This window comes from Mercenaria mercenaria, chromosome 7, assembly GCF_021730395.1.
Source record: "Mercenaria mercenaria strain notata chromosome 7, MADL_Memer_1, whole genome shotgun sequence".
Classification (NCBI taxonomy): Eukaryota; Metazoa; Mollusca; class Bivalvia; order Venerida; family Veneridae; genus Mercenaria; species Mercenaria mercenaria.
Genome location: NC_069367.1, coordinates 54,942,029 through 54,969,117, shown reverse-complemented (window position 1 = coordinate 54,969,117; position 27,089 = coordinate 54,942,029). Strand labels below are relative to the sequence as shown.

The 27,089-nt window shown below is 35.5% G+C and overlaps 1 protein-coding gene across 2 annotated transcripts; it reads left to right on the top strand.

Annotated features, from left to right (window-relative positions):
- Positions 1-65: 65 nt before the first annotated feature.
- On the top strand, positions 66-23,549 carry LOC123554128 (UDP-N-acetylglucosamine--dolichyl-phosphate N-acetylglucosaminephosphotransferase-like). 2 transcript variants are annotated; one of them, XM_053548425.1, is made up of 8 exons: positions 66-278; positions 3,114-3,234; positions 4,724-4,937; positions 5,470-5,616; positions 7,900-7,984; positions 13,410-13,598; positions 18,687-18,930; positions 21,049-23,549. In XM_053548425.1, exons 1-8 carry the CDS (start codon positions 121-123, stop codon positions 21,112-21,114), a joined length of 1,224 nt encoding a protein of 407 aa, XP_053404400.1. In that variant the 5' UTR covers positions 66-120; the 3' UTR covers positions 21,115-23,549. The 2 variants fall into 2 exon arrangements, with proteins under 2 accessions (XP_053404400.1, XP_053404401.1); XM_053548426.1 differs by lacking the exon at positions 66-278 and adding an exon at positions 339-357.
- Positions 23,550-27,089: the final 3,540 nt, after the last annotated feature.

The window sequence follows — 27,089 nt, the reverse complement described above, 5'->3', positions numbered from 1 at the left end:
TCACACTCTGATAAATCGTAAAATCGCGCCAGATGACTCACTTCCGTATTGAACTCTCGCGAGATCTAACATGGTGGTCAACGTTGACATTTAGATGAAAATTAGATAATTTTTAACGGAATGGAGCTCTCTGATACATCTGTGCATTTATTGATAAATGCAGGAATGTCCTTTATAGGATTCTGCTTGTGTCTAAACATAATCCCGAAATTTAAAGATATGTTTATACGTGCAAATCTGTTTGGAGTAGATATGAGCAAAAAATCTAAAGTGAAAGTGTAAGTCAGATTTCGTCAGCCAGCCTATCTTCTATTTAAAAGGCACAGCTGTCGGTCAGGGAAAGTTCCCTCTTTCTTGGTAATATATACTCCGATTGTGTATCCAACATGCTTAGATTAAATTACACAGATATAGTGATTAGGAAGCGTATCAAGTCAAAAGCCCCCCCCCCCCCCATATGAAACGGTATCAAGTCAACTCGTCCCCTAGTCAACTCGTCCCCCAGTCAACTCGTCCCCGATTCGGTCATTTCGTCCCCCTAAATTGGTCATTTCGTCCCCCACATCAAAAAATTTGGTCAACTCGTCCCCATTTTGGTCAACTCGTCCCCCTTTTGGTAATTTTGTCCCCAATAATATTTTAGGCATTTTTGCTTTCTTATGATATTTTTGACTTTGAAAACTTGTATTTAAAATCATCGTGAGTTTTGAAGGAGTTATATTGGAAATAGTTAACTTTAAATTATTAGGTTTTATAAAACAATAAAAAATATACTGTAAATATAAGACAATTAACTGAAATAAAAGATAAAAAAGTACAATGTCCTTAGCATTAAAAATATAATATAATAGAAGATCTAATTATTTTTTTAAAAATTAGTAAGAAAAGAGAGAGCAATAAATCCTTATCCCTGGTCATAATAAAAGAAAGTTTTAATTAGAAATATAATAAAGAATAATTAAACAATTAATATCTGTCACATTATTAGGTTTTACTAAATATAACCAAGATGCTTTATATTCATTTTTGTCATTAAAATAAAAAAAGAAATACTTCAAAAGTAGGGAGACAGTGGTTTCTAAAAAGTAGAATGGGCATATACCTGCATACGAAAGGTGTTAAAGGTTATTAATCACATTAAAAGGCGTTGATTGGGCTGATTGGAAGGTGTTAATGGTATTTAATTGCATGAGAAGTTGTTGATTGATCGAATGAAATGTGTGAAAATTTTCCACAAGTAGAATTAAATGTGTTTGTAGTTGATTGGAGTGAGGAAATTATTTGTTATAAAAAAAGTTTAATAAAAAGTTTAATCTTAGTCAAGAGTTTAAAAATAAGCAGCATCAAATACGGACATTTAAACAGCAATCATGTTGTCCAATAAAGCAGACTTACAAAAACAAATAGAAAAAAAAAAACAGAAGATCCTCCTTATTAAATCGATCACTTTTAAAGCAAAACGTTCTTAAAACAAACGAGAACTTATGTATATTTTTAGCATAAAATATACTTAAACCGATTTAATTTATTATACTTTGATTTTTTAAAAAAATACGTTTTAAAAAGGGGGCCGAAAAGGGGGACGAAATGACCAATTTGAAATCGCCGAGGGGGACGAAATGACCAAATCGGGGACGAGTTGACTGGGGGACGAGTTGACTAGGGGACGAGTTGACTGTAAATCTATGAAACAACCCCTATTTTGTTCTATTCATAATTTTAACATAAAAACATTATACATATTACTCAAAGTCATTTTATTAACACCTATATTGATTTAATCAACACCTTTACACTATACATAGCTGTGTTTTAATTGAGCTATATTGAACATTTCGACGTTATAGGATAAATCCCGTTCTCAGGTATTTCTGGGGTCAATATAGGGTCAAGGGGGCTGGCGGGATTAACTGATATAACAACTGTGTACAATATTAGCAATTATATTTGCCAGAAGATAAGGATTTAGGAAAAATCTTACTTTCTCACAATGAAAATTTATACTATTTTACGACCTCTGCAACAAAATCTTTGCACAAAAAATTTGTGTACTCTGAAAAATTCGAATAATTTCACACCATCAGTATCGAGCTACGGAAACGGCAGTATAGAATAAAAGATCAGATTTTAAAAATAAAGTAAACTTTGGGGATATTTTTGCTACACCTTAATTGCAACAATGTTTTATGATAATCTGCAATACCTTTTTAGCTCCACTATTCGGAGAATAGGGGGGCTATACTACTCGCGTCGGCGTGACCCTTCTTGGTTAAAGTTTTTCGGCAACCTTTGTTTTTCTGTCATATCTTTGTTACTATGGCTTATATCTTACTGTAACTTCACATAAACATTGTCCAATATACAAAGAATGTATGTATATGGGCTGAGCCCATTATACCCAAGGTCAAGGTCACCAAGATGTGTGGTAACAATCCCCATAACTCCGATTTGTATTTTTGACTGAATTATGCCCCTTTTATACTTTTTTTTGTTTTTGCTTTCTGAACATAACTTTGGTACTATATAAGATAATGACTTGAAACTCAAAATATATCTTTATCATCATCATCTGCATGTGTTGTATCAATCCTAATAACTCAAATTTGTGTGTTTGATGGAATTATGCCCCTTGGTTTATCTTCCTTTTAAAGTAGAGGTCTCTTGTTCAGACATTTATTCATTTTACAGTCAAATCCACGAATAGTGGAGCGTGCTGTCTTACGGACAGCTCTTGTTTTATACATTTTCTTTGTTTAAACCTTGAAAAAATGGATAATCTTAAACATTACCGCTACATAGCGTAATGGCCGATAACCCCCGCACTGTAAAAACGGAAACGGGTATTTATTAGTGGCTAATACCGGAAAACGGGATTTATCCTATAATGTTGATCTGGAGAAAAGGATATATACACAAGAATATGTTCTAAAAGAGCAAAATAGTTAAATCATTATATTGAAATCTGTCACCCCACTAACATTAACAGGTATAATAAGTAATTATTGTCTGTTGACAGACCGAAAGCTGCCAGTGTGATATTTTGAGCAATGATTCTAATAATTGTGTTTAAACCAGTACAATTTTACAAGCATCTTGCTGATCTGTATTTACAGACCTGAAGCAGCTGGTGTGATATGTGGAGCAGTGTTTCTAGTGATTATGTTTCTGTTCATACCAGTACCATTTTACAAGCATCTTGCTGATCCAGCCAACAAAAATTTCCCACATCATGAGGTATGTTCTATTGTATATCATATTCTATTGGTCTTTGTGGTCAAGTTGCAAGTAGTTAAAACAAAAAGTTTCCATATCTGGCATATCATCAGGTATGTTCTAGCTGCCATTATTGGGGCCTCTATGGTCAAGTTGTAAGTGGGTGAGGCCATTTGCATTTAGTCGCTTTTAGCTCAGTTATTGTTAGTTTTAGCCCTGGTTAGGCCACATTGTCAGATCATTTTTTGACCTTCTATTGAATTGTTATTTCTTTTCTTCTGCTATGCTTTATTACTGCAAAACAGAATTCCATAAGAAGGGGAAGATAATCTATTACCTGTTTATAGTTTAAGAAGTAAAACAACAGGTAACCATCAGCAGCCTCAGCCTTTGTCTGCTGTTTTAAATGATCTACTTAATGGATTTGCTAAGTTGGTACTTCATAACCTGGCAAAAACCAATAAGTGAGCCTAAACTTGAAAATCTCTGGTTTTTGATAAGAGCCAATCCATGTTTAAAGCCTTAGGAATAAGGGCAGTAATTCAGCCGAAAATGTGCTTCCGTGGTATATTCAAAAGAAGTCGAAAGTAAGTAGATCCTAATTCCCATTTTTCTTGCGCAAATTTGTGTAGAATGAGTGCGTAAATAACACTTTTTCACTGCTAGAATGTATTCTGAATGAAATGAGAGTGTTTTCATGTTTATACACCCCATGTGGCAAGTTCTGTAGATCAAAACCGAAAGCAGATGTTTATTCTGCGAACAAGAGCAAATATGCGCCATTTTAGGGTAGTAGGCCACATAAGACTGGCATTTCTCTAGGAACTATTCAAACCCCTATGTTCCTTTCATTTTTTTTGTTATTTTTTTATAGAACTTTTATGAAAAATAGGTGTAGGAAATAGAGATGTTCTATAAAGATACGTAAAGACGACGTGAAGTTGTCGTTTTTTATATGAAACAAAGAAGGATTTGAATTACTGACCTTTAGCCTTCAGACTAGTTAAACTATAAAAGGTTTGTGTAACACTTCTAAAGAGGGTTATCCAAGGTATTATGCAATATTTGCAATAATGGTATTTTGAAAATACTTGGAAAAAATATTCAACATGTCATGCATAAGGCTAAAGGCCAAGGTTTGTAGCTTCAAGGTCATACAGCAGAGGTTTAAGATTTCATAGGTCCCGTTGCAAGTTACACTTTGTCATGAAAAGACCCAGTCCCTTAGATTAGAAGCAGTAAGGTGAAGGTAAAACTCAAAAGTCAAAAAGTCATAGGCAAAGAAATCTTGTTTCTTGTCCATACCATAACTCATTTCACCGCAGGATTTGAAAATACTTGACATTTATGTTATATATGTGGATGGCAAGTATGTCATTCATTAGTTTATCTGGAGAGAAAAAAAAATGAGAAATCATTTTATTTGAGTGAATTTTTCGAAAATGAAAATATGTTATAAATGTATGTGTAGCATGTTACGTAAAGCTGTTTCATAGATTTCTTTTTTCAGTATATAGAGTACATTGCAGCCCTGCTGTCAATATGCTGTATGATATTCCTCGGATTTGCGGATGATGTTCTCGCCCTCAAGTGGCGTCACAAACTCTGGTTACCCACCATAGCCTCTCTTCCACTGTTGATGGTCTACTTTGTCAACTTTAACTCAACTACAATAATTGTTCCACTGCCTTTCAGACCCTTCCTTGGTTATGATACAGACTTGGGTATGTATTTTCTACATTATAATACATTTATTTATATCTTATTTTCTAATTTAGAAATTACATGTACCGGGTACTTCCATATTAATTGTAAGTAGAAATAATGTGATTTCTAGACAAAATCTAGACAATATTTATTTATGAAAACACAAACAGAGATATTTTAATAGATACTGAAATGTGAAATTTAATTTTTAGCTTAATCATTTAAAATAAATAAAATAAATGTTCTTGCAACTATTTATTAAATTGTATCTTTGTAACAACTGGGTGTATTGAGCTGTTCATTTCCATTTGGCATCAAGATGTGCATATAGATTTAAAACTCAGGCAGTACCCTTGTACTTACTTTGTAACTTTGTGGAGACAGCTGTGTGGATCAACTGATAAGCAACATTCACAGTGATTTTGTAAGTTGAGGAGACAGCTGTGTGAATCAACTGATAGATAACATCCATAGTGATTGTCATACACACTTTAAATATTGATTACCTTTCATTACATTGTACTTCAGTTGTTTTTTTTTAAATTTCAGGTGTTCTGTATTACGTATATATGGGTATGCTGGCAGTGTTCTGTACAAATGCAATCAACATTTTGGCTGGTGTGAATGGCCTAGAAGCAGGACAGAGTGTTATTATAGCTGCATCAGTGCTCATATTTAACTTCATAGAAATCTCAGGTATTCATCTTGACTCATGGATATTGTGACATCATTACTTTTGGTGCAGATTTCGTTGGAGATTTCCTTTTATTTTGTTTTTCATCAGTCCAAAAAATTAAATCTCAGTTGACAAACAAAACTCACTTTTATTGTAACTCTCTGAAATATTCATTATTTGTAGGGGAATAATTTTGTGGTTAGGCCAGTCTATGAAATTAAATCCCAAAGAAGAAAATATCATCCCATTCATTTTACATTCATAATTTTAAATCTATATTAGGTTGTTTTAACCAAAGCCATGAAATTGTATGCAAGCAACAGTGTTGTTTTATATTATTTTATAACTTTTGAAAAGCTTTTTAAAATGCTTAAGTTTCATTATATATATACCTAAATTTCTATTTCCTTTCATACATACTACTGTAGAGCGAAAATACCAACTACAGGTATTATTAGCACTTTCTTTCGAAGCTCTGGTGTTGAGCTTTTTAAAATTATCCCCCATGTATCAATGCTTTACGTTGGGCATGTAAAAGAACCAAAAGAACTGCTTTAGTTCATTTGTATCTCAAAAAATCTCAGATTGAAATTATACGACCACAACTGTAATTTACGAACACGTAGATTTATTTAACAACGCTTGTGCAAAATTTATCTATTTACGATCCGAGAATATGTGTATCTTTTGATCGCGCTTTTACGTGTCATTATTTCCGGCATTTTCTCGGTCTCAATTACTTCGGCAAATCGGATTGTCATTAAAATAATCTGTTTTATCTCGTGTTTTTTGCATCATAAAAAGGTGGTGCATTAGACGAAGCACGCAGCTATTATTTCGTTTCATTTGCTTTCGTGTAAGTAGGCGGGGCTAAATATGGCGAATCAGATTGACTGATAATCGTTCTTGCATGGAGGAATGCTCTAGTGACTCGGCGAAGTTTTAAATTATGCCCCGAGGTGTAAATCGATATTGACATGTTGAGTATTGTCTTCATGTAGTGTTAAATATCGGATAATCCGTTATTGCGTCATTGAGAAAGATCAGAAGATCAGATCGACGATTATCTTGTAGGCGCCAATGAAATTCGCCAATTGAAGATTTTTAGCGCCAGAATTTACATTTTGTCGCATTTGGCGCCATTGGCGACCGACAGTGGGAACCCTGTTAGCTTAAGTCATTTGACAGTAATATATGAAATCCACTGTATGTCCTCATGAAATAGAGGTTTTGGTTGAGACCACAAAGTTTTAAGGCAACAAAACTAAATGAATCAACAATTGTGTTAGCTGGTTATTATTTCAGTTTTTGCTAACCCTTGACCCTTTTATACTACCATATATACCCATGTATAATACGCAGTTTGTTTACCCCCGGGACCACTGCCGAATCGTGGGTGCACATAATACACAGGTATAGACAATTTTCCAACTTCAAAACAAGTTTATTACCGATGTTCGCCATTCTGGTAAAGGGAAACTACTCCCCGCGCTTACTGTCACCACTAAATTCTAAGATTGCCGTTACGTACCGTAAAAGAACGAATGGTTTATTTTTCTTTCAAACAAAATTAATTTCATATAAATTTAAAAGTATTTTGATGAAAGAAATGTTAATAAATCACAAAAATTATGATACTAATTAAAGATTGAGAATTATCTTTAAACGAAATGAAACTGTGAACAACATAATTGACACGAGGTGACACGTTAATTGCCGGTAATTACTGGCTATTTGATCATGACAAAAAGACTATCACACCTTTTGTTATCAGTTTGAATTGAGAAGCTCATGCATTTTGAGATGCCATTCCGAAATATTGAATCAGCTGCTATTTATTTATTCAAAATAGTTAATTAAAAAAGGTAAAACAAAAAATATAACAATATTTTACTGGTTTTATTTTCGAGAAAACAAATATCGATAGTACCGCGAGACCGATGTGCTCTCCGCCGCGGAGATAAAATTTATTACCAGTGTCGATGTAAACTCTACTTTCGTTTTCCATCCACCCCAAAATTGACCAACAGTGTTTTTTTCCCCAGGATTTTGAGCTTAAATCGGGGGGTGCGCATTATACACTGGTGCTCATTATACATGGGTAACTACGGTAAGTGCTATAATGCCCATATAAGGTAGCTAGTAAAGATGCATTACTGGAATGAGAAAAAAATAAATGAAAACTATATAAAATTTTATTTACTGATTAATTTAATTAAAACCAAAGTAAACGTATATTGTATAAATCCTTGCACAAACTATTGCAGAAACTTGTTACTGTTGAAAGTGTTTTTTAATTTCAGGTGATTGTTCTGCAGCTCATGTGTTTAGTAGCTATTTCATTTTGCCTTATACTGCGGTCAGTGCTGCTTTATTCTACCATAACTGGTAAGGATATTTTTTTCATTAGTTATACCCCTTGTGTATTGGGATAAATTGGGATTGACCATGTCTGCCAGTCTGTCTGTCTGTAATTCCTTTCTTGAGACAGAACTCCAAAACTATTAATTGATTTTCAAATAGCTACACATAAACATTCACCATCTCAGTATGATTGAGGTTATGAGGTCCAAGGTTCAAGTCACTCTTGGAAGTATAACATCTTTAGGATATATCCGCTAGGTATGTTAAGGACTTAAGGTCTGGAATTTTCATAAAAATAGCATCAGTTGTTAATCTTTTCATGATGATGTGCAGGGTCATAGTAAAAGTTGGAGGTTAAAGGTCATGATCACAGCATTTGGGGGTATTAATCATCATCAGTTATAGCTTCAGTTTAGCATCGTCTGAATCCTCAACAAAGATACATGATGTGATTTGACATTTTTAGCTCACCTGGGCACTAAATGCTTTAGGTGTGCCATTGTGATATTTCACCGTCTGGCGTCCGTCTGTCCGTACTTTCCTTCTAACGACATCTCCTCTGAAATCGTGTAGTTGAAGTTGATGAAAGTTAGCCTAAATGTAGTCTTCCAAAATTGTTAAAACTGTCCTGCTTGGTTGCACATTAGGGCTGCCAGAGGTTAAAGTAGAAACATCTTCAAATCACATATTTTCCTTAGCCTCTAGTCCGGTCTTGAAATAATTTCAAACAAATGGTCCTTATGTAACCCTCTACCAAGATTGTTCAAATTATTATGATTCGCAAAAAAATGTGGAAGGCAGAAGGCACAGTCACTTTCCCTATACAGTTGAACTTCAATGGCTCGAACTCAGATCTTTCGAACACCGGGGATCGCTTGAACTCTTCGCCCTGTCCTGAATTTGTTCCTTCTTCATTCTATATAGTTCTACATCGGATCACTCGAACTTCGAAAATTCAAACTCTCAAACTCATTGAGTGGTCCCCTTGGCTCAATTACAGTGATAATTACACCTATTCAGTCGAACAGACAATTTGTCACCTTACAAAGTTTTTTACTCCTCTGCCTGACATTCGCCAAGCTTCCCCTTTAACCGGCGCATGCCTAATTTTCACACACGTATGTAATTAGCGTCGGTATACGACAAACAAATTAAACAGACTTTCATTCAATTGAGTTTGATTAATACAAATAAAGTTAATTAAAACAACTTTCATACTGCTTTAGCACGGGTGAACAACTTAGTAAAGGACCCGAAAACGGGGGGTTGGCTACTGGAAAGTGTGTTTTAACGTGTTTATGCCTGATAATATTTGTATTGGACTATGATTAATGAAGGTTTTCTATTCACGTTTTTCTATTTGATGTTGTCTTCACCAAATTATTATGTCTCCCCCAGGAGACATATTGTTTTTGCCCTGTCCGTCCGTCCGTACGTCACACTTCATTTCCGAGCAATAACTGGAGAACCATTTGACCTAGAACCTTCAGACTTCATAGGGTTGTAGGGCTGCTGGAGTAGACGACCCCTATTGTTTTTGGGGTCACTCCGTCAAAGGTCAAGGTCACAGGGGCCCGAACATTGAAAACCATTTCCGATCAATAACTAGAGAACCACTTGACCCAGAATGTTGAAACTTCATAGGATGATTGGTCATAAAGAGTAGATGACCCCTATTGATTTTGGGGTCACTCCATCAAAGGTCAAGGTCACAGGGGCCTGAACATGGAAAACCATTTCCGATCAATAACTAGAGAACCACTTGACCCAGAATGTTGAAACTTCATAGGATGATTGTACATGCAAAGTAGATGACCCCTATATATTTTGGGGTCACTCCATTAAAGGTCAAGGTCACAGGGGCCTGAACATTGAAAACCATTTCCGGTCAGTAACTTGAGAACCACTTGACCCAGAATGTTGAAACTTCATAGGATGATTGGTCATGAAGAGTAGATGACCCCTATTGATTTTGGGGTCATTCTGTCAAAGGTCAAGGTCACAGGGGCCTGAACATGGAAAACCATTTCCGATCAATAACTAGAGAACCACTTGACCCAGAATGTTGAAACTTCATAGGATAATTGTACATGCAAAGTAGATGACCCCTATCGATTTTGGGGTCACTCCATTAAAGGTCAAGGTCACAGGGGCCTGAACATTGAAAACCATTTCCGGTCAGTAACTTGAGAACCACTTGACCCAGAATGTTGAAACTTCATAGGATGATTGGTCATGAAGAGTAGATGACCCCTATTGATTTTGGGGTCACTCTGTCAAAGGTCAAGGTCACAGGGGCCTGAACATTGAAAACCATTTCCAATCAATAACTAGAGAACCACTTGACCCAGAATGTTGAAACTTCATAGGATGATTGATCTTGAAGAGTAGATGACCCCTATTGATTTTGGGGTCACTCCGTCAAAGGTCAAGGTCACAGGGGCCTGAACATTGAAACCCATTTCCGATCAATAACTAGAGAACCACTTGACCCAGAATGTTGAAACTTCATAGGATGATTGGTCATAAAGAGTAGATGACCCCTATTGATTTTGGGGTCACTCCATCAAAGGTCAAGGTCACAGGGGCCTGAACATGGAAAACCATTTCCAATCAATAACTAGAGAACCATTTGACCCAGAATGTTGAAACTTCATAGGATGATTGGACATGCAGAGTAGATGACCCCTATTTATTTTGAGGTCACTTGATCAGACGTCAAGGTCACAGAAGCCTCAACAGTGACTTGAGAACCACTAGGCCAAGAGTGTTGAAATTTAGCGGGATGATTGGACATGCCAAATAGATGATCCCTATTGCAGCCAACGATCAGTGTCTCTTTGACTTTTGCTCCTGACCCCTATTGACTTCTTGCCTATAGGACATTGCATTGGGGGAGACATGCGCTTTTTTACAAAAGCATTTTCTAGTTATAATTACATTAGTGTTAAATCTTAGTTTTTTTCGTATCTGTGTCATGTTTGAAAATAGATAATAAAGAATATTTCAGCGTTCATTTTTAATTTATCATCGTATCATACACACATTTAGGTACAATATGACAATATATTACGATGTAAGCTTTGTAACACATTATGCTCTCGAATTCTCAAATTCAAAATGGCTGCCATTTGGATGGCTCGAACAACGGAAAACTTGAACTTATTTCCATGGGTCCCTCGAGTTCGAGCCATCAAAGTTCGACTGTATTTATATAGTGAAAACTTAAAAAATTTCATTGTCAGTAACTGCTGGCCCGATCTAAAATATAAGTGTACACAAATGTTTGTTGGGTGACTGTTTAGAAAGTTATGTTTTGTCAGAAAACATGCCCGCCATGGTTCCTTTACCCTGTATGTTTGTAGTGGAAACTTGAAAAATCTACTTATTTGATATGGTCTTTTAATAGCTTGTCTGATTTTTGAAAAAAATGAGGTATTGTCATCACTTGATCGTTGGCTTCAGCATTGGTTAAAATTTTTGTTTAGGTCTACCTTTTCTCAAAAACTATAAGAGCTACAGCTTTGAAACTTAAAACACTAATTTTCATCATTGGATGACTATGTAGACCAAGAACCATAACTTTAACCTGCATTTCGTCAGAATTATGTCCCTTTTTGTGCCCCCCCATGAGTGATGGGGACATATAGATTTGCTCTTGTCCGTCCGTCTTTCCGAGCTCACATTTGCATACTTAGGTGGCTATAGGAACAACAGGTAACTGTACTTTTTCTTATATATCATTCATTCCGTAAGGCTTTTATGTGGCTATTTTTCTCTTACGTGGCTAAAAGAACAATAAAGAGAACAAAAGAGTAGCCACATAAGTATCCATATGTAGGAACGTCCGTCCTTCCATCCGTCCGTCCTTCCGAGAATGTTCTGTCACGCCTAGCTCCAAAAATATTTGACCTAGAGTCACAAAACTTTACAGGAATGTTGGTCAGCATGTGTAGTTGTGCACCTGGGGTTTCGCGTCCGGATGCATTCAGTCTTGTAGGAGTTATGGACCCTGACTTTGTAAAAATGTGTCATTTTAGTGTTGTGTTGCGTGTAGCTCCAAAAGTATTTGACCTAGAGTCACAAAACTTAACAGGAATGTTGGTCAGCATGTGTAGTTGTGCACCTGGGGTTTTGCATCTGGATTCATTCAGTATTGTAGAGTTATGGCCCCTGATTTAGTTTAAAATGGGTCATTTTAATGTTGTGTCGCGCGTAGCTCCAAAAGTATTTGACCTAGAGTCACCAAAGTTTACAGGAATGTTGGTCAGCATGTGCAGTTGTGCACCTGGGGTTTTGCGTCTGGATTCATTCAGTCGTGTAGGAGTTACGGCCCCTGACTTAGTTAAAAATTGGTTATTTTAATGTTGTGTCGCGCGTAGCTTCAAAAGTATTTGACCTAGAGTCACCAAAGTTTACAGGAATGTTGGTCAGCATGTGCAGTTGTGCACCTGGGGTTTTGCATCCGGATTCATTCAGTCTTGTAGGAGTTATGGCCCCTGACTTAGTTAAAAATTGGTCATTTCAATGTTGTTTCGCGCGTAGCTCCAAAAGTATTTGACCTAGAATCACCAAAGTTTACAGGAATGTTGGTCAGTATGTGCAGTTGTGCACCTGGGGTTTTGCATCCGGATTCATTCAGTATTGTAGGAGTTATGGCCCCTGACCTAGGAAAAAATTGTCATTTTAATGTTTTGTTGTGCATAGCTCCAAAAGTATTTGACTTTGAGTCACAAAACTTTACAGGAATGTTGTATCTTAAAAATTGTTTATCCTGAGTCATTAAACCATGTTACAGTTACAGGAGTGGGGGGCACCTGTGTCCTATGGACACACATCTAGTTTTACTTAGAAATTATGAACTGTAACTCATTTCTTACATACTGTCTAGCACTTGCAGAAGAGCTATGGCACCTGTAGGCGGTGCTCTTGTTGTCTCCATACATAACCTGCTTGTATTTATTTAGTAAATCTTTTACAGTATTGTAGTCAGAAAACACTGGCACTATTTTAAAATATTTCACAGACAGTTTCCTGGTATAATCATCTACAAAAACTGTTCAAGCAAGGGGTGTTACTCAGATGAGCGATCTAGGGCCATCATTGTCCTCTTGTTGCATCTGAAGCATCCTTGTTTGCTGGAACCTGTTCAAACTCATTTGTCTTGATGAATCCTTGTTAGGGAAGTTGTGATACTGAAAAATTGATTGTTGTGCCTTAACTGAAGTTCTGTGAAAGTAAACACACACATAAACTTTTCACAGTTGTTAAAATATGTGGCTAAGAAATCTAGAGATATCTCAGTTATTTACTGTCAAAATGATGTAATAATAATCAAAACTATAGTTCAAATAGTTGGAAAAAAATACCTTGTTTTTTATGCATCTCATTCTCAATATCTAACAAGTACATGTGTATACTTGACAGTTTTACCTTTTCTTTTGTTCAGGTATCCTTCAAGTGTGTTTGTTGGTGATACATTTTGCTACTTTTCTGGAATGACGTTCGCTGTGGTCGCTATCCTTGGACATTTCAGTAAAACCATGCTGCTGTTTTTCATACCGCAAGTGGCCAACTTTATCTACAGTGTACCACAGTTGTTTAGATTTGTACCATGTCCTAGACATAGATTACCAAAGTAAGTTTTTGTTGTTGTATAGGCTCCTGTGAGAACCTTTACGTTAGTAAGTCTTTCTACAATGCTTAGACGAAGACAGAAAATATTTATTAACAATTTATAAGTTCATTTACTGAAATACAGTGAAACACCGCTCGCTCGAGCATCGATGACTCGAGCACCCGGGCTCGCTTGAGCAATTCATGTGGTCCCGGCCGATTTCCTTCTATTTTCTATGTGAAATTACCATGGATGGGTCGATCATCGATAACTCGATCGCTCAAGCATGACATCTGGTCCCTGTGTATTAATTTACTCTTTGTTGCTTATGGCAAACTCGAGCAAAGGTGTCAACATTTTCACACCTTCAGCGGTCAGAATGTATCGGTTAATTTAAAATTTTCGAACTCCGTGAGAATTCCCCGACTATCTTAAATGTTTGTTTATCGGTATATTTGATCTGATAATGAGATTAATTATTGATGAAAGGTGGAAGAAAAATTTTATTGATCAAAATTGTTATCAATTATTACTTTTTTCTGCGGGATCGAGAAGATAATTATGAGATCTTAATATTTTAATCAACAGTTGTTTGCATGCAAATAAAGCCTTTTCATAAAATTGAGACTATAATTATGAGATCTTAATTTGGAGAAGAAAATTGCGAATTCGATTACAGTATTTCAAATAAAAAAATGTCTTAGCTGTTTCTTCACATGCTTCCATGACTTTTCGTCGAAAGACATTTGGTCGAAAAGACATTAGACAGAAAGGACAATTAGTCAAGTGTACAATTGGTCTCATAGGACTTTATGTCGAATGTATATTTAACAGAACTTTCGTCGAATTTGGTCGAATTTAGTCGAATTTAACTTACCCAGTTTGCCAATATGTTTACATCGATTAAAGTAGACTCAGCTTGATTCATCATCTAATATTTATTCATCATAACTTAACCTCAACTCTAATTGAACAGTACACAATATACTGTTAAAAAATCACATGTTACATTACAATTGATGACAGCAGCACTTGAAATTCCATTTAAATAACATTGTCTAGATAACAACAAACAACAACTTAAGGCCTTTACTGATCGTTTAATTTGAGTAATTATCAATAATAATAATTTATTTTCGACCAAGTGTCGTGGCCTGTTAATTTTATCGACTAATTGTCGCATTGTGCATAATGCCCATTGGGCATAATGTCTTTTCGTCCATTTGTCTGTTCGACCAAACGTGTTTCGATGAAATGTCGTGCACCCTCTTCACATGTGCCATTTACGATCTATCATAAATAACGTTTGTAATACGTTTTTTGAAAATGTCGCGAGTGTGTTATTATTACGCATCACCGTTTCCTCTGCAAATGGTCTCGATGACAATTGGTACACCAAACTTCAATTTTCTTAGTATGTTGGTCAATGTTTGGGTCGCTCGAAACCATGGATAACTCGAGCATTTTGCTCATCCCCTTGCGACCTCGAGCGAGCGGTGTTTCACTGTATGTCATTCAGATTAATCCTAAGTCCTTGTATGGTTTCTGTAGGGTTTTTATGCCCCCAGCATCTACTGATGCGGGAGGCATATAGTGATTGTCCTGTCCGTCCGTCCGTTCATTCATCCCTCCTTACGAGGTTAACCAAATTGGACTGTTCCGTCTATCAATCAATTAGGGCTGGGACGATTTGAAAATTTTGAAACCGGTAAATCATTTGTATGAAATCTAATCTAACCGGTTAATCGGCCGCCATATTTGAAATGCTGTTTTCTTTCCTGACGACCGTATAAAGGTACTTCCAGCAGCTGACTTCATTAGGAACTTATGGACTTTTTCGTTTGGAAAGCAGTGTGATAATTAATAAGTCCTATTTTGGTATATTTTATTAGCTCATCTGATTTTTTGAAAAAAAATGATGAGTTATTGTCATCACTTGAGCGGTTGTCGGCGTCGGCGTTGCCTGGTTAAGTTTTATGTTTAGGTCAGCTTTTCTCCTAAACTATCAAAGCTATTGCTTTGAAACTTGGAATACTTGTTCACCATCATAAGCTGACCCTGTATAGCAAGAAACATAACTCCATTTTGCTTTTTGCAAGATTTATGGCCCCTTTTGTACTTAAAAAATATCTGATTTCTTGGTTAAGTTTTATGTTTAGGTCAACTTTTCTCCTAAACTATCAAAGCTATTGCTTTGAAACTTGGAATACTTGTTCACCATCATAAGTTGACCCTGTACAGTAAGAAACATAACTCCGTCCTGCTTTTTGCAAAATATATGGCCCCTTTTGGACTTAGAAAATATCAGATTTCTTTGTTAAGTTTTATGTTTAGGTCAACTTTTTCTCTTAAATTATCAAAGCTATTGCTTTGAAACTTGCAACACTTGTTCACCATCATAAGTTGACCCTGTACAGTAAGAAACATAACTCCGTCCTGCTTTTTGCAAAATTTATGGCCCCTTTTGGACTTAGAAAATATCAGATTTCTTTGTTAAGTTTTATGTTTAGGTCAACTTTTTCTCTTAAATTATCAAAGCTATTGCTTTGAAACTTGCAACACTTGTTCACCATCATAAGCTGACCCTGTACAGCAAGCAACATAACTCCATCCTGCTTTTTGCAATAATTATTGCCCCTTTTGGACTTAGAAAATCATTTTCTTGGTTGAGTATTATGTTTAAGTCAACTTTTCTCATAAACTATCAAAGCTATTGCTTTAAAACTTGCAACAGTTTTTCACCATCATAAGTGGACACTGTACATCAAGAAACATAACTCTATCCTGCTTTTTGCAAGAATGATGGCCCTTTTTGGACTTAGAAAATCATGGGTAGGACAATATTTCTATTACACAAAAAAAATCAGATGAGCGTCAGCACCCACAAGGCGGTGCTCTTGTTTAAGATATATCAAGACAGGCAAATCCGAGACTATTGATTATGTTCAAGTTGATGTGTTTTAGCACAAATGTACTGCAAGTCTATGTGCTGGTAAAAGAAATGTATAAAGATAAAGAACGATTCGTGACGTTTATTGTTCGAGAGCGAGTAGCAATTTTGCAAAATTGAAACCGGTTTCACCTAGTAATCGAATCGAATCCGGTTAACCGAGTAATCGTCCCAGTCCTAGCATCAATACCCCATACTAGAATGACGTGATACTAATGCAGATGTAACCTGTGACCATTCCTCATCTTCAGACATCACCTGACCTCAGTTCGACCTTTACCTTGACCTCATTCTGGACATAGGTTGCTTTATATGGGCCATCTCTTGGTTAACCAAATGGGACCATTTTGTCTAGCATCAATACCCCTTCCAAGAATGAATTGATACTAATATAGATGTAAACTGTGACCATTCCTCATCTTCAAACATCATCTGACCTCAGTTTGATCTTGACCTTGACATGTTTTGGACTTAGGTGCAAAATCTATCGACAAGGATGCCACTGGGGGCATCAAGCATTTATTAAATGCAACTCCTTGTTTTTTATGCAGTTTCCTCTTCAGCTTCAGCCATGTATCACAGGCTCAAAAAAATGTAAAACTGTTATTCAAACCTTTTTTATGGAGCATTTAGAGTTAACTTTAGTTTTCTTTTATGCCCGCCTGCTTAGTTCAATAGGGAGAGCGCAGGGTCATGAGTTGGATCCCTGGGGGAGATGTATGTTCTCCGTGACAAAAGACATTTTGTCTGAAATCATTCATCCTACATCTCTGATTCATGTGGGGAAGTTGGCAGTTACTTGTTGAGAACAGGTTTGTACTGGTACAGAATCCAGGAACACTGGTTCGGTTAACTGCCCGCTGTTACATAACTGAAATACAGTTGAAAAACGGCGTTAAATCCAAAAGAAACCAAAAAGAGTTCACTTGTTAACATATCAATTTTCAGTATTTTCTTGAAACAATACTCCAGCCAAAGATCCTGCAGTTAACAAATCAAGCTGAATGATCTTCTATTTCTTACAATCATTGTCACCTTTTCTTATATACAAAAAAATAAATCACAGCCACCTATACCCATATATTCCATCTAACTAGTAAATAGTTTTCCCATACCCAGTTGAACAGTTTCTTTTGCAACCTCTAGATATTTGCCCTTTGTTTGTTGATTTCTGCAATGTTGAGCGGATGAATCTGCATTTTTCTGCAGCTTTGCTCCCTAATTTTAACCCTTACCCTGCGAAATTTCTATAATGAACTTGTCCATCTTTCAATGTGGACAGTACTATTTACTGTTAAAAGGGGTGCTTACCAAAATAATACTGACTGAATGATGAACAGTGCAGATCATGATCAGTCTGCATGGATGTGCAGGCTGATCATGATCTTCACTGGTCACAAAGGCAGAATCAATCATGTCCAGCATGATAAGGGTTAAAACAAAAATTTTGAGAGAAACTTCGTAATGGGCTGACATTTATCTTTATGTTGGTAAAATAACTACTCATACAAATGATGAACTTAATAACATTATTAGTAGGTTCTCTTTTTGGAATGTTTCCTTTAAATTGCAGTGATACTATTTCTGTTGCACTGTTACCAAATATAGTAATGATATATTTAGAAATCAGCTGAAAAAAATGTTATACTGAGCTAATTTAGTACATCCAAGGTTAATGTTCAAAAGCACAACCATTATGTTCTGTTATTTGACACTTATTTTCATGGGTAAAACTAATAATTTTCCAAACCAGTGTACATTTATCTATATGGAATCGTAGTGTTGAAATAGTACATGTCTCTAAGAAAGATAGATTTCAGAATGTTTAAGTCGAGTACCTCTGTACATATTGAGCTAACTATGCAGATGAAAAATTAACTGAAATATTTTCATTTTAAACCCTGTTTGATCACACTTTCAGCAAGTTAGTGTTGTTATATTTTCTGGTCTTAAATGTTCATTCAATGTTTCCGAAAAATAAGAGGTCTGCTTAAGCTGGTGCAAGGGGACGAGAGAGGGGTTACACATTTCATTTCCTCTCATGGACAGACTCAAACAGACCTGTTATTTTTCCTAGTTGCATTCTGTGCTTCTAACAATATAGATTTGATCAGTCTATTCTAATAAAAACTGTATGCAAATATTTATTATAATTTCAGGTACAATGCAAAGACAGATAAAGTAGAAATGAGTTTTGCTGTATATAAACAATCAGATTTGAAGCCTTTAGGAAAACTGTGTCTTTCAATTTATAAACTATTTGGAGTTGTTCATACAAAAGAAAATACAGGAGAAGATGGCATGTATTCTGAATGCAACAATTTAACGTTGATCAATTTAATGTTAAAATTCTTCGGACCTCTTCATGAAAGAAAGCTAGTCACTATATTATTATTATTGCAGGTAGGTTATCTTACTATTTTCACTGTCACCTTTTTATACCGTAATTAAACCATTAAATGATACAAGATCCATAAAACACAAGGACTCTAGCATGTAGACAGGGAACTTTTCTTTATATCTTTAAACCTTTAAGTATCTATTTATTGGGCCTTGTAAAACATCAGTAACTCTGACAGACAGGGGAATGTGTTACATGTGTCAAAGCTCATCAGAACTAGTTTGTTCACAAATTCTAAAATACTAGTAAATCCTTTTTTTAGCTATGCTTTGTTTTGCGGTGATAATTGAAGGAAAAGAAATCACAAGGAACATTCCTGTGAAGTTTCGTTAACTTTTTTGGCAGCAAAGTTCCTTAGGTGACCATCTACCAAATTCCCCCAAGCCATATTGATTTGTTGAAAAAAATATGGCTTTTGAGTGTGTTGGGGTGAAGTAATTTTCTCAACATGACTATATGCAAAACTTTGAAAACTGCATTCTTGGATTGAAATAATTTCACAGCAATTTTCCTTAGGTGACCCTCTACTAAATTCCTTTACTCAGTTTTCTTTAAAAAAAAAACACGACTGCCAGAGGATGGGGCTAATTTTCCCTGTATGGCTATTTGGAAAATTTTGAAAATCTCTGAATCTCCTGGTCTCATTTTGCTTTTTTGATCGCCCTGTGTCCGTCGTCAACAATTGGACTGTTAACAAGAGGTCATAATTTTGGCCCAATCTTAATAAAACTTGGTCAGAAGGTTACCCTCAATAAAATCTTGGACGAGTTCGATATTGGGTCATCTGTGGTCAGAAACTAGGTCACCAGGTCAAATCTAAGGAAAAGCTTGTTAACACTCTAGAGGCCACATTTATGACTGTATCTTCATGAAACTTGGTCAGAAATTAACTGAATGTTAATGTTGATGACTTTTAAGTCAGGTTCGAATCACGGTCAGATTGGTTCAAAAACTAGGTCACCATGTCAAATGAAAGAAAAGCTTGTTAACACTTTAGAGACCACATTTATGACTGTATCTTCATGAAACTTGGTCAGAATGTTACTCTTGATGATCTTCAGGTAAATTTTGAATCCGGGTCATGTGGGTTCAAAAACTAGGTCACCAGGTCAAATCAAAGGAAAAGCTAGATAACACTCTAGAGGCCACGTTCATGACATATCTTAATGAAACTTGGTCAGAATGTTAATCTTAATGATATTTAGGCCAGCTTCAAATCTGGGTCAGAAGGGGTCAAAAACTAGGTCACCAAGTCAAATCAAATGTAAAGCTTGTTAACACTCTAGAGGCCACATTATGATAATATCTCTATGAAACTTGATCAGAATGTTAATTTTGATGATCTTTAGGTCAACTTCAAATCTAGGTCAAGTGGAATCAGAAACTAGGTCACCAGGTCAAATCAAAGGTAAAGCTTGATAACACTCTAAAGGCCACATTTATGACTATATCTTAATGAGACTTGGTCAGAATGTTAATCTTGATGATCTTTAGGTCAGATTCAGATCTGGGTCAGGTGGGGTCAAAAACGAGGTCACTAGGTCAAATCAAAGGAAAAGCTAGTTAACACTCTATAAGCCAAATTTACGACCGTATCTTAATGAAACGTGGTCAGAATGTTAATCCTAATGATCTTAAGGTTAAGTTCTGGGTTAGGTGGGGGTCAAAACTAGGTCACCAGGTCAAATCAAAAGTAAAGCTTGTTAACAATCTAAAAGCCACATTTATGATGTATCTTTATGAAACTTGGTCAGAATGTTAATCTTGATGATCTTTAGGTCAAGTTCCAATCTGGGTCATGTGGGGTCAAAAACTAGGTCACTAGGTCAAAGTAAAGGAAAAACTAGTTAACACTCTAGAGGCCACATTTATGACCATATCTTAATGAAATAGAATGTTAATCTTGATGATCTTTAGGTCAGTAGGTCAGGTGAGCAATACAGGGCCTTCAAGGCCCTCTTGTTAAAATAATTTCACAACATTGATCCTTGCTGCAAAATTATTCAAATCCAGCTATGTATGTCTGATATCTTGGTTTCAGTTGTTCATAAGGATACGCAACAAAACTTGAACAAAGTTTTAAAAAATTGAATTATATTTATTTTTCTGTTTATTTTCAGATATTATGCAGTTGTGTGGCATTTACTATCAGATATCAAGTGGCGAAACTGTTTTACGATGTATAATAATATACTTGGCAGTATCAGAAAGTGCAGGCAATATTCTGTGATGTATACCACAATTTGAATAAGCTTTAGAAAATCCTGCTGGTTAGGGGAGTATACAGTTGTAAAATGGACTCTAATACTCAGCCATTTTTAGTACAAATAGAACTGAATTTGACATTTTATGGTTCAAGAGTTTTATATGAATTCATTCATGTGAGGTAAAGCCTAGGAATGATTTTTTCCTTAAAAAATGTTATAATTATGTACTTTTCTGCATGTTATCCAGGTGAAAATATTTGACAGATTGTTTATATCATGTTAGGTCTAGAACCACTTCGGTATGTGTTTCTAAATCTAGTTCAAATGTGCAGGTTTGAACCTGGCTCTAAGATGATAGCATTGCATTTAGAGACCTTAGCTGGTATTAATCAATGTTTTAAGTCAAATATTGAGAGTTTTAAAGCCTGTAAAAATTCAGCTTGGAATAAATTTATGTTGCTGATACTTTGCATAGTTCTGTGTTGTAGTTTATGCCATTATCATGCCAAGTTTCATCAAAATCCATACAAGATTTTTATATATCAGGCAAAAAGGTAATTTGAGCCGTGCCATGAGAAAACCAACATAGTGGGTATGCGGCCAGCATGGATCCAGACCAGCCTGCGCATCCGCGCAGTCTGGTCAGGCTCCATGCTGTTCGCTTTTAAAGCCTATTGGAATTGCAGAAACTGTTAGCGAACAGCATGGATCCTGACCAGACTGCGCGGATGCGCAGGCTGGTCTGGATCCATGCTGGTCGCAAACCCACTATGTTGATTTTCTCATGGCACGGCTCATTTATTCATTTCAGAGTGTATGTCTAAGTTTCTGACTTAAAACATTGATGAATACTGACAGAGTCTTGTAATACTGCCTGGTCATTGGTTGTTAAGAAAGATTAAAAAAGTGCCAGAGTTCTATGACTAGTCTCCAAGGGACTTTGGAAGGAAACCTTGATTGTTTGGCAATACTTTCATTGTTGTATTTTTGTGTAAAGATTTGTAAATCCAAAGTAAATACTTGCAGTATTTATATTTTTTGTGCACAGATTGTTATTTAATGAATAGTATGAAAGCTGCTTCGAGCAGTATTTGTGTGTCACTGTTACCAAAAAAGTCATTTCAGATTTGTTATATATCTTTTGTATTTTTCTTCTCTTCATTTTTAAATTATTTCATTTTTAGCTCATCTGATTTTTTGAAAAAAAATGATGAGTTATTGTCATCACTTGAGCGGTTGTCGGCGTCGGCGTCGGCGTCTGCGTCGGCGTTGCCTGGTTAAGTTTTATGTTTAGGTCACCTTTTCTCCTAAACTATCAAAGCTATTGCTTTGAAACTTGGAATACTTGTTCACCATCATTAGCTGACCCTGTATAGCAAGAAACATAACTCCATCTTGCTTTTTGCAAGATTTATGGCCCCTTTTGTACTTAGAAAATATCAGATTTCTTGGTTAAGTTTTATGTTTAGGTCAACTTTTCTCCTAAACTATCAAAGCTATTGCTTTGAAACTTGGAATACTTGTTCACCATCATAAGCAGACCCTGTACATCAAGAAACATAACTCCATCTTGCTTTTTGCAAGATTTATTGCCCCTTTTGGACTTAGAAAATCAGTTTTCTTGGTTAAGTTTTATGTTTAGGTCAGCTTTTATCCTAAACTATCAAAGCTATTGCTTTAAAACTTGCAACACTTGTTCACCATCATAAGTTGACCCTGTACAGCAAGAAACATAACTCCATCCTGCTTTTTGCAAGATTTATTGCCCCTTTTGGACTTAGAAAATATCAGATTTCTTGGTTAAGTTTTATGTTTAGGTCAACTTTTTCTCTTAAACTATCAAAGCTATTGCTTTGAAACTTGCAACACTTGTTGGCCATCATAAGCTGACCCTGTACAGCAAGCAACGTAACTCCATCCTGCTTTTTGCAATAATTATTGCCCTTTTTGGACTTAGAAAATAATTTTCTTGGTTGAGTATTATGTTTAAGTCAACTTTTCTCATAAACTATCAAAGCTATTGCTTTAAAACTTGCAACAGTTTTTCACCATCATAAGTGGACACTAAACATCAAGAAACATAACTCTAACCTGCTTTTTGCAAGAATGATGGCCCTTTTTAGACTTAGAAAATCATGGGTAGGACAATATTTCTATTACACAAAAAAAATCAGATGAGCGTCAGCACCCGCAAGGCGGTGCTCTTGTTAAAATTAAATGTTTTCTTGCTTAGCAGTAAAATTTAAGTTTTATTCTTATTTACTCGGTAAATCAAAAAGAGCTATCAGATCTTCATTTTAATGTATGCCGACACGGTTACCATAGCTGTTACCGGTATATATCTTGCCCATAATACTAATAAGAGGCATGGGACTGTAATAAGTAGTATGTGTTCTACAGACTGATTAACAAAATTTTAAGATTTTCAAAAAGTGGACATTGGTATTATTATTTGTTTTATTGAAGAAAAAAAAAAACTGCAAAAACAACATTTTGTACATGTATACTGCTGTAGAAAATGTTAACTTTATGTATGTCATTTCAAAATTGTCTAAAGAATTACAGAAATTTTATTGAAATTTATTCATAAAAGACATGTCACTGATCAGTGGTGACTTTAAAGTTATAAAACTGATATTAGAAAAGGTTTACATATAGCATTTAGATATAAAAATGGGTCACAGACTTTATATAGCATTTAAATATTGAATGGGTTGCAGACTTGAAATAGCATTGAAACTTTGATTGGGTGTCAGATTTGATGTTTTTGCCAAGCAAGGACATAGTTATATTGTTATTTTTTGCATTTAAGTATTCCCCATTATTATTGCTTTAATTCTTTATTTTTATGCCCCCGAAGGGAGGCATATAGTTTTTGAACCGTCTGTCTGCAATTTTAGTGTCCGGTCCATATCTTTGTCATCAATGGATGGATTTTCAAATAACTTGGCATGAATGTGTACCACAGGAAGACAACGTGTCGCTCGCAAGACCCAGGTCCGTAATTCAAAGGTCAAGGTCACACTTAGACGTTAAAGGTCATTTTTCATGATAGTGCATTGATGGGCGTGTCCGGTCCATATCTTTGTCATCCATGGATGGATTTTCAAGTAACTACGCATAAATGTGTGGCACAGTAAGACGACATGTAGCATGCAAGACCCAGGTCTGTAGCTCAAAGGTCAAGGTCACACTTAGACGTTAAAGGTTATATTTCATGATAGTGCATTGATGGGCGTGTCCAGTCCATATCTTTGTCATTCATGCATGGATTTTAAAATTATTGGGCATGAATGTGTACCAAAGTAAGACGACGTGTCGCGCGCAAGACCCAGGTCCATAACTCAAAAGTCAAGGTCACACTTAGACGTTAAAGGTCATATTTCATGATAGTGCAATGATGGGCATGTCCGGTCCATATCTTTGTCATTCATGCATGGATTTTAAAATAACAACGCATGAATGTGTGGCACAGTAAGAGGACATGTCGCGCGCAAGACCCAGGTCCGTAGGTCAAAGGTCCTAAACTCTTAACATCGGCCATAACTATTCATTCAAAGTGCCATCGGGGGCATGTGTCATCCTATGGAGACAGCTCTTGTTTCAGTTACGCTAAGCTTTAGTACAGCAGTTAAGATATTGGAGCTTTACAGGGTTTATGAATAATTTGTGAATGTTATTTATTAAATTAAGAAATAGATAGAAATTGATTTAAACACAAAGAAAAGAATATATGTCCTGTGGAATAATTCCGTGAGTGAATTATTCTGCATGGTGTATAAATGATTCAAAAGTTTAATTCAATTGAAACACCCTTATTTAAATTCTTATGTTTCTTGTGTCTTGGGTAGTGGATTAAACATATTGTAAGGTTTCACTTTTTTTGGTTACTACAAGTTCAGTGATGTTAATACAAACAGTGTTAAGAAGTCAGTCAGGACTGTTATAGATATTGTTAGAAATGGAACTTATTGTTACGGATTTGAAGGTTTTATTAAAGGTGGTTAGCCATAAACAAAAAGTATTTTTGGATTTATTTCAGCAACAAATCATATTGTTATTTAAGGTGCTGTGAACTTATATTCACGTATCTACCAGCTGTAAGTGGTTCTCTGTCAATAGCTTCTTATAAAAAAAAACTTTTTAGCTCACCTGAGCCAAAGACTCATGGTGAGCTATTAGGATCGATGAATGTCCGTCATCCATCCTCTGTTCACATTTAGTTTATTAACACTCTATCATCCACAGTTTTGAAGAAATCTTAATCAAACTTGGTCACAATGTTTTTGGTCACAAGACTTCGGATCAGTGTATTGCAATATGATCTTGGATGAGTTCAATTTTTTAACATAATCAGACAAGTAGGACCAGAGTTATGGGCCCTTGATTTTGCAGAAATCCCTATATTTTATATTTTACCTTGTTTACACTATAACACCTTCATTCCTTCAGCAATCCAGATCATATTTAGGCATAAAAAAAAAATATGTTTGTTTCCTGTAACATGCTGAAAAAAATGGGGGTCGGTAGGTAGGGAATTTTTTTTTTTTTTTTTAAATTTTTTTTTAGTAGGTGTCAGAACATTTCAGTGTTTAGTAACCTTATTATCGCCAATTAACTGCCTAATCAGGCCTCAACCTTAACTTTCTTCAGCAGTTGCCAGCAGGTTCACCAACTGCTAAAATCTAGTAGACCTGCTCAGACTTTAGTGGACCTCCAATTCTATCTCATAAATTGTGATGCTGTAGACGTCATAACTTCATATGACTCAAAGAAACAGGACTTATTTCTAAATAATTAAAAATGGAAGACTGTAGCAATCTGTTATCCCGAAAAATAATTATTTTGAAAAGTGTCCCAACATATGAACACAATCAGCGCCAGTGTTGAAAGTGAAAAAAAACAAAAAACATCAACAATTATCGGTAATCATTCTGATGATAAACTAAGTAATTGGCCTCGTTTTCATCATCAATTAACACCCCCTCAAAGAGCTAAAAGAAGTTTGTCGGTTATTGTGGCATCTGCAGTGGAGATCAAAGCGGTATAGTTTCCACGAGATTGTCATTGCATTACGTCATGTTTTCGCGCCATGTGACACATCACTGTCTGATCGTACTTTCTCGGTTCCTTTAATTGTTGAGAAGAAATCAGTAAAAACATTTTTTCTTTAATTTTTTAAAAAGCGAATGTGCAATATCCCGAATAAACTGACATGTAAATGTGTCAGATCATGAACGATACTGACCTATTTGCCCTCAAGAAATTTACATTATTGTTTGAGAAGAATATCTAACAAAGTGTTGTGTCAAAAAATATATGTACGAAGACTCATTTAAAACTTTTCAAAAATCGCAACGACATCATACTGCCTCATTTTAAAACCACATTTCTATTTACATTCATGAGGTCACGTAACCTATTCTGCTGTGCTAACAGAAATCTGTTTGCCAAAAAATCGTTTTACTCCATGTATTTAAATTGCTGCCGCTTTTTCATTATTTAAGATTTTTTAATTGTGTTTTTTGTACTTTCTGGTCAAAAGTCTGAATTTTATTACCATAGTATGTACCGTTTATTTACTTTAAAAAGGAAATAAATAATCAAGATCGCGCTGTTTGAAATTTTACAAAACATTATATGAAAATTTGATCGTTTTAAAAGAACATTGCCTAAATTCCTGTCGATATCTTATTAAAATTGTTATAGAATTCAAACTGTATTAGTTCTCAAGCGGTGTTGAATATCTGAAGCGAATATATTAAAAAATGAATGCACTGCGCGCGTTTTTTGTGTCAAAAGTAACTGCGATGTAAATTAAGTATTAAGATAGGGCGCACATGCTTGTGGAATGGAAAATTACCAGCATGACATTTTGATATTTTTACGATTCGCGGGTAAATTCCAGTCAATCCAGGTAATTTTGCCTGATGTAATTACTCAATTTGGTAAAG

What these genes read in the sequence shown, in the direction of transcription:
- LOC123554128 (XM_053548425.1), top strand. Translation starts at nt 121, where the DNA reads ATGGAGCTCTCTGATACATCTGTGCATTTATTGATAAATGCAGGAATG. An exon ending in GCTTTATTCTACCATAACTG is followed by an intron (nt 7,985 to 13,409) that starts GTAAGGATATTT and finishes TCTTTTGTTCAG; the next exon opens with GTATCCTTCAAGTGTGTTTG. An exon ending in CTATATTATTATTATTGCAG is followed by an intron (nt 18,931 to 21,048) that starts GTAGGTTATCTT and finishes GTTTATTTTCAG; the next exon opens with ATATTATGCAGTTGTGTGGC.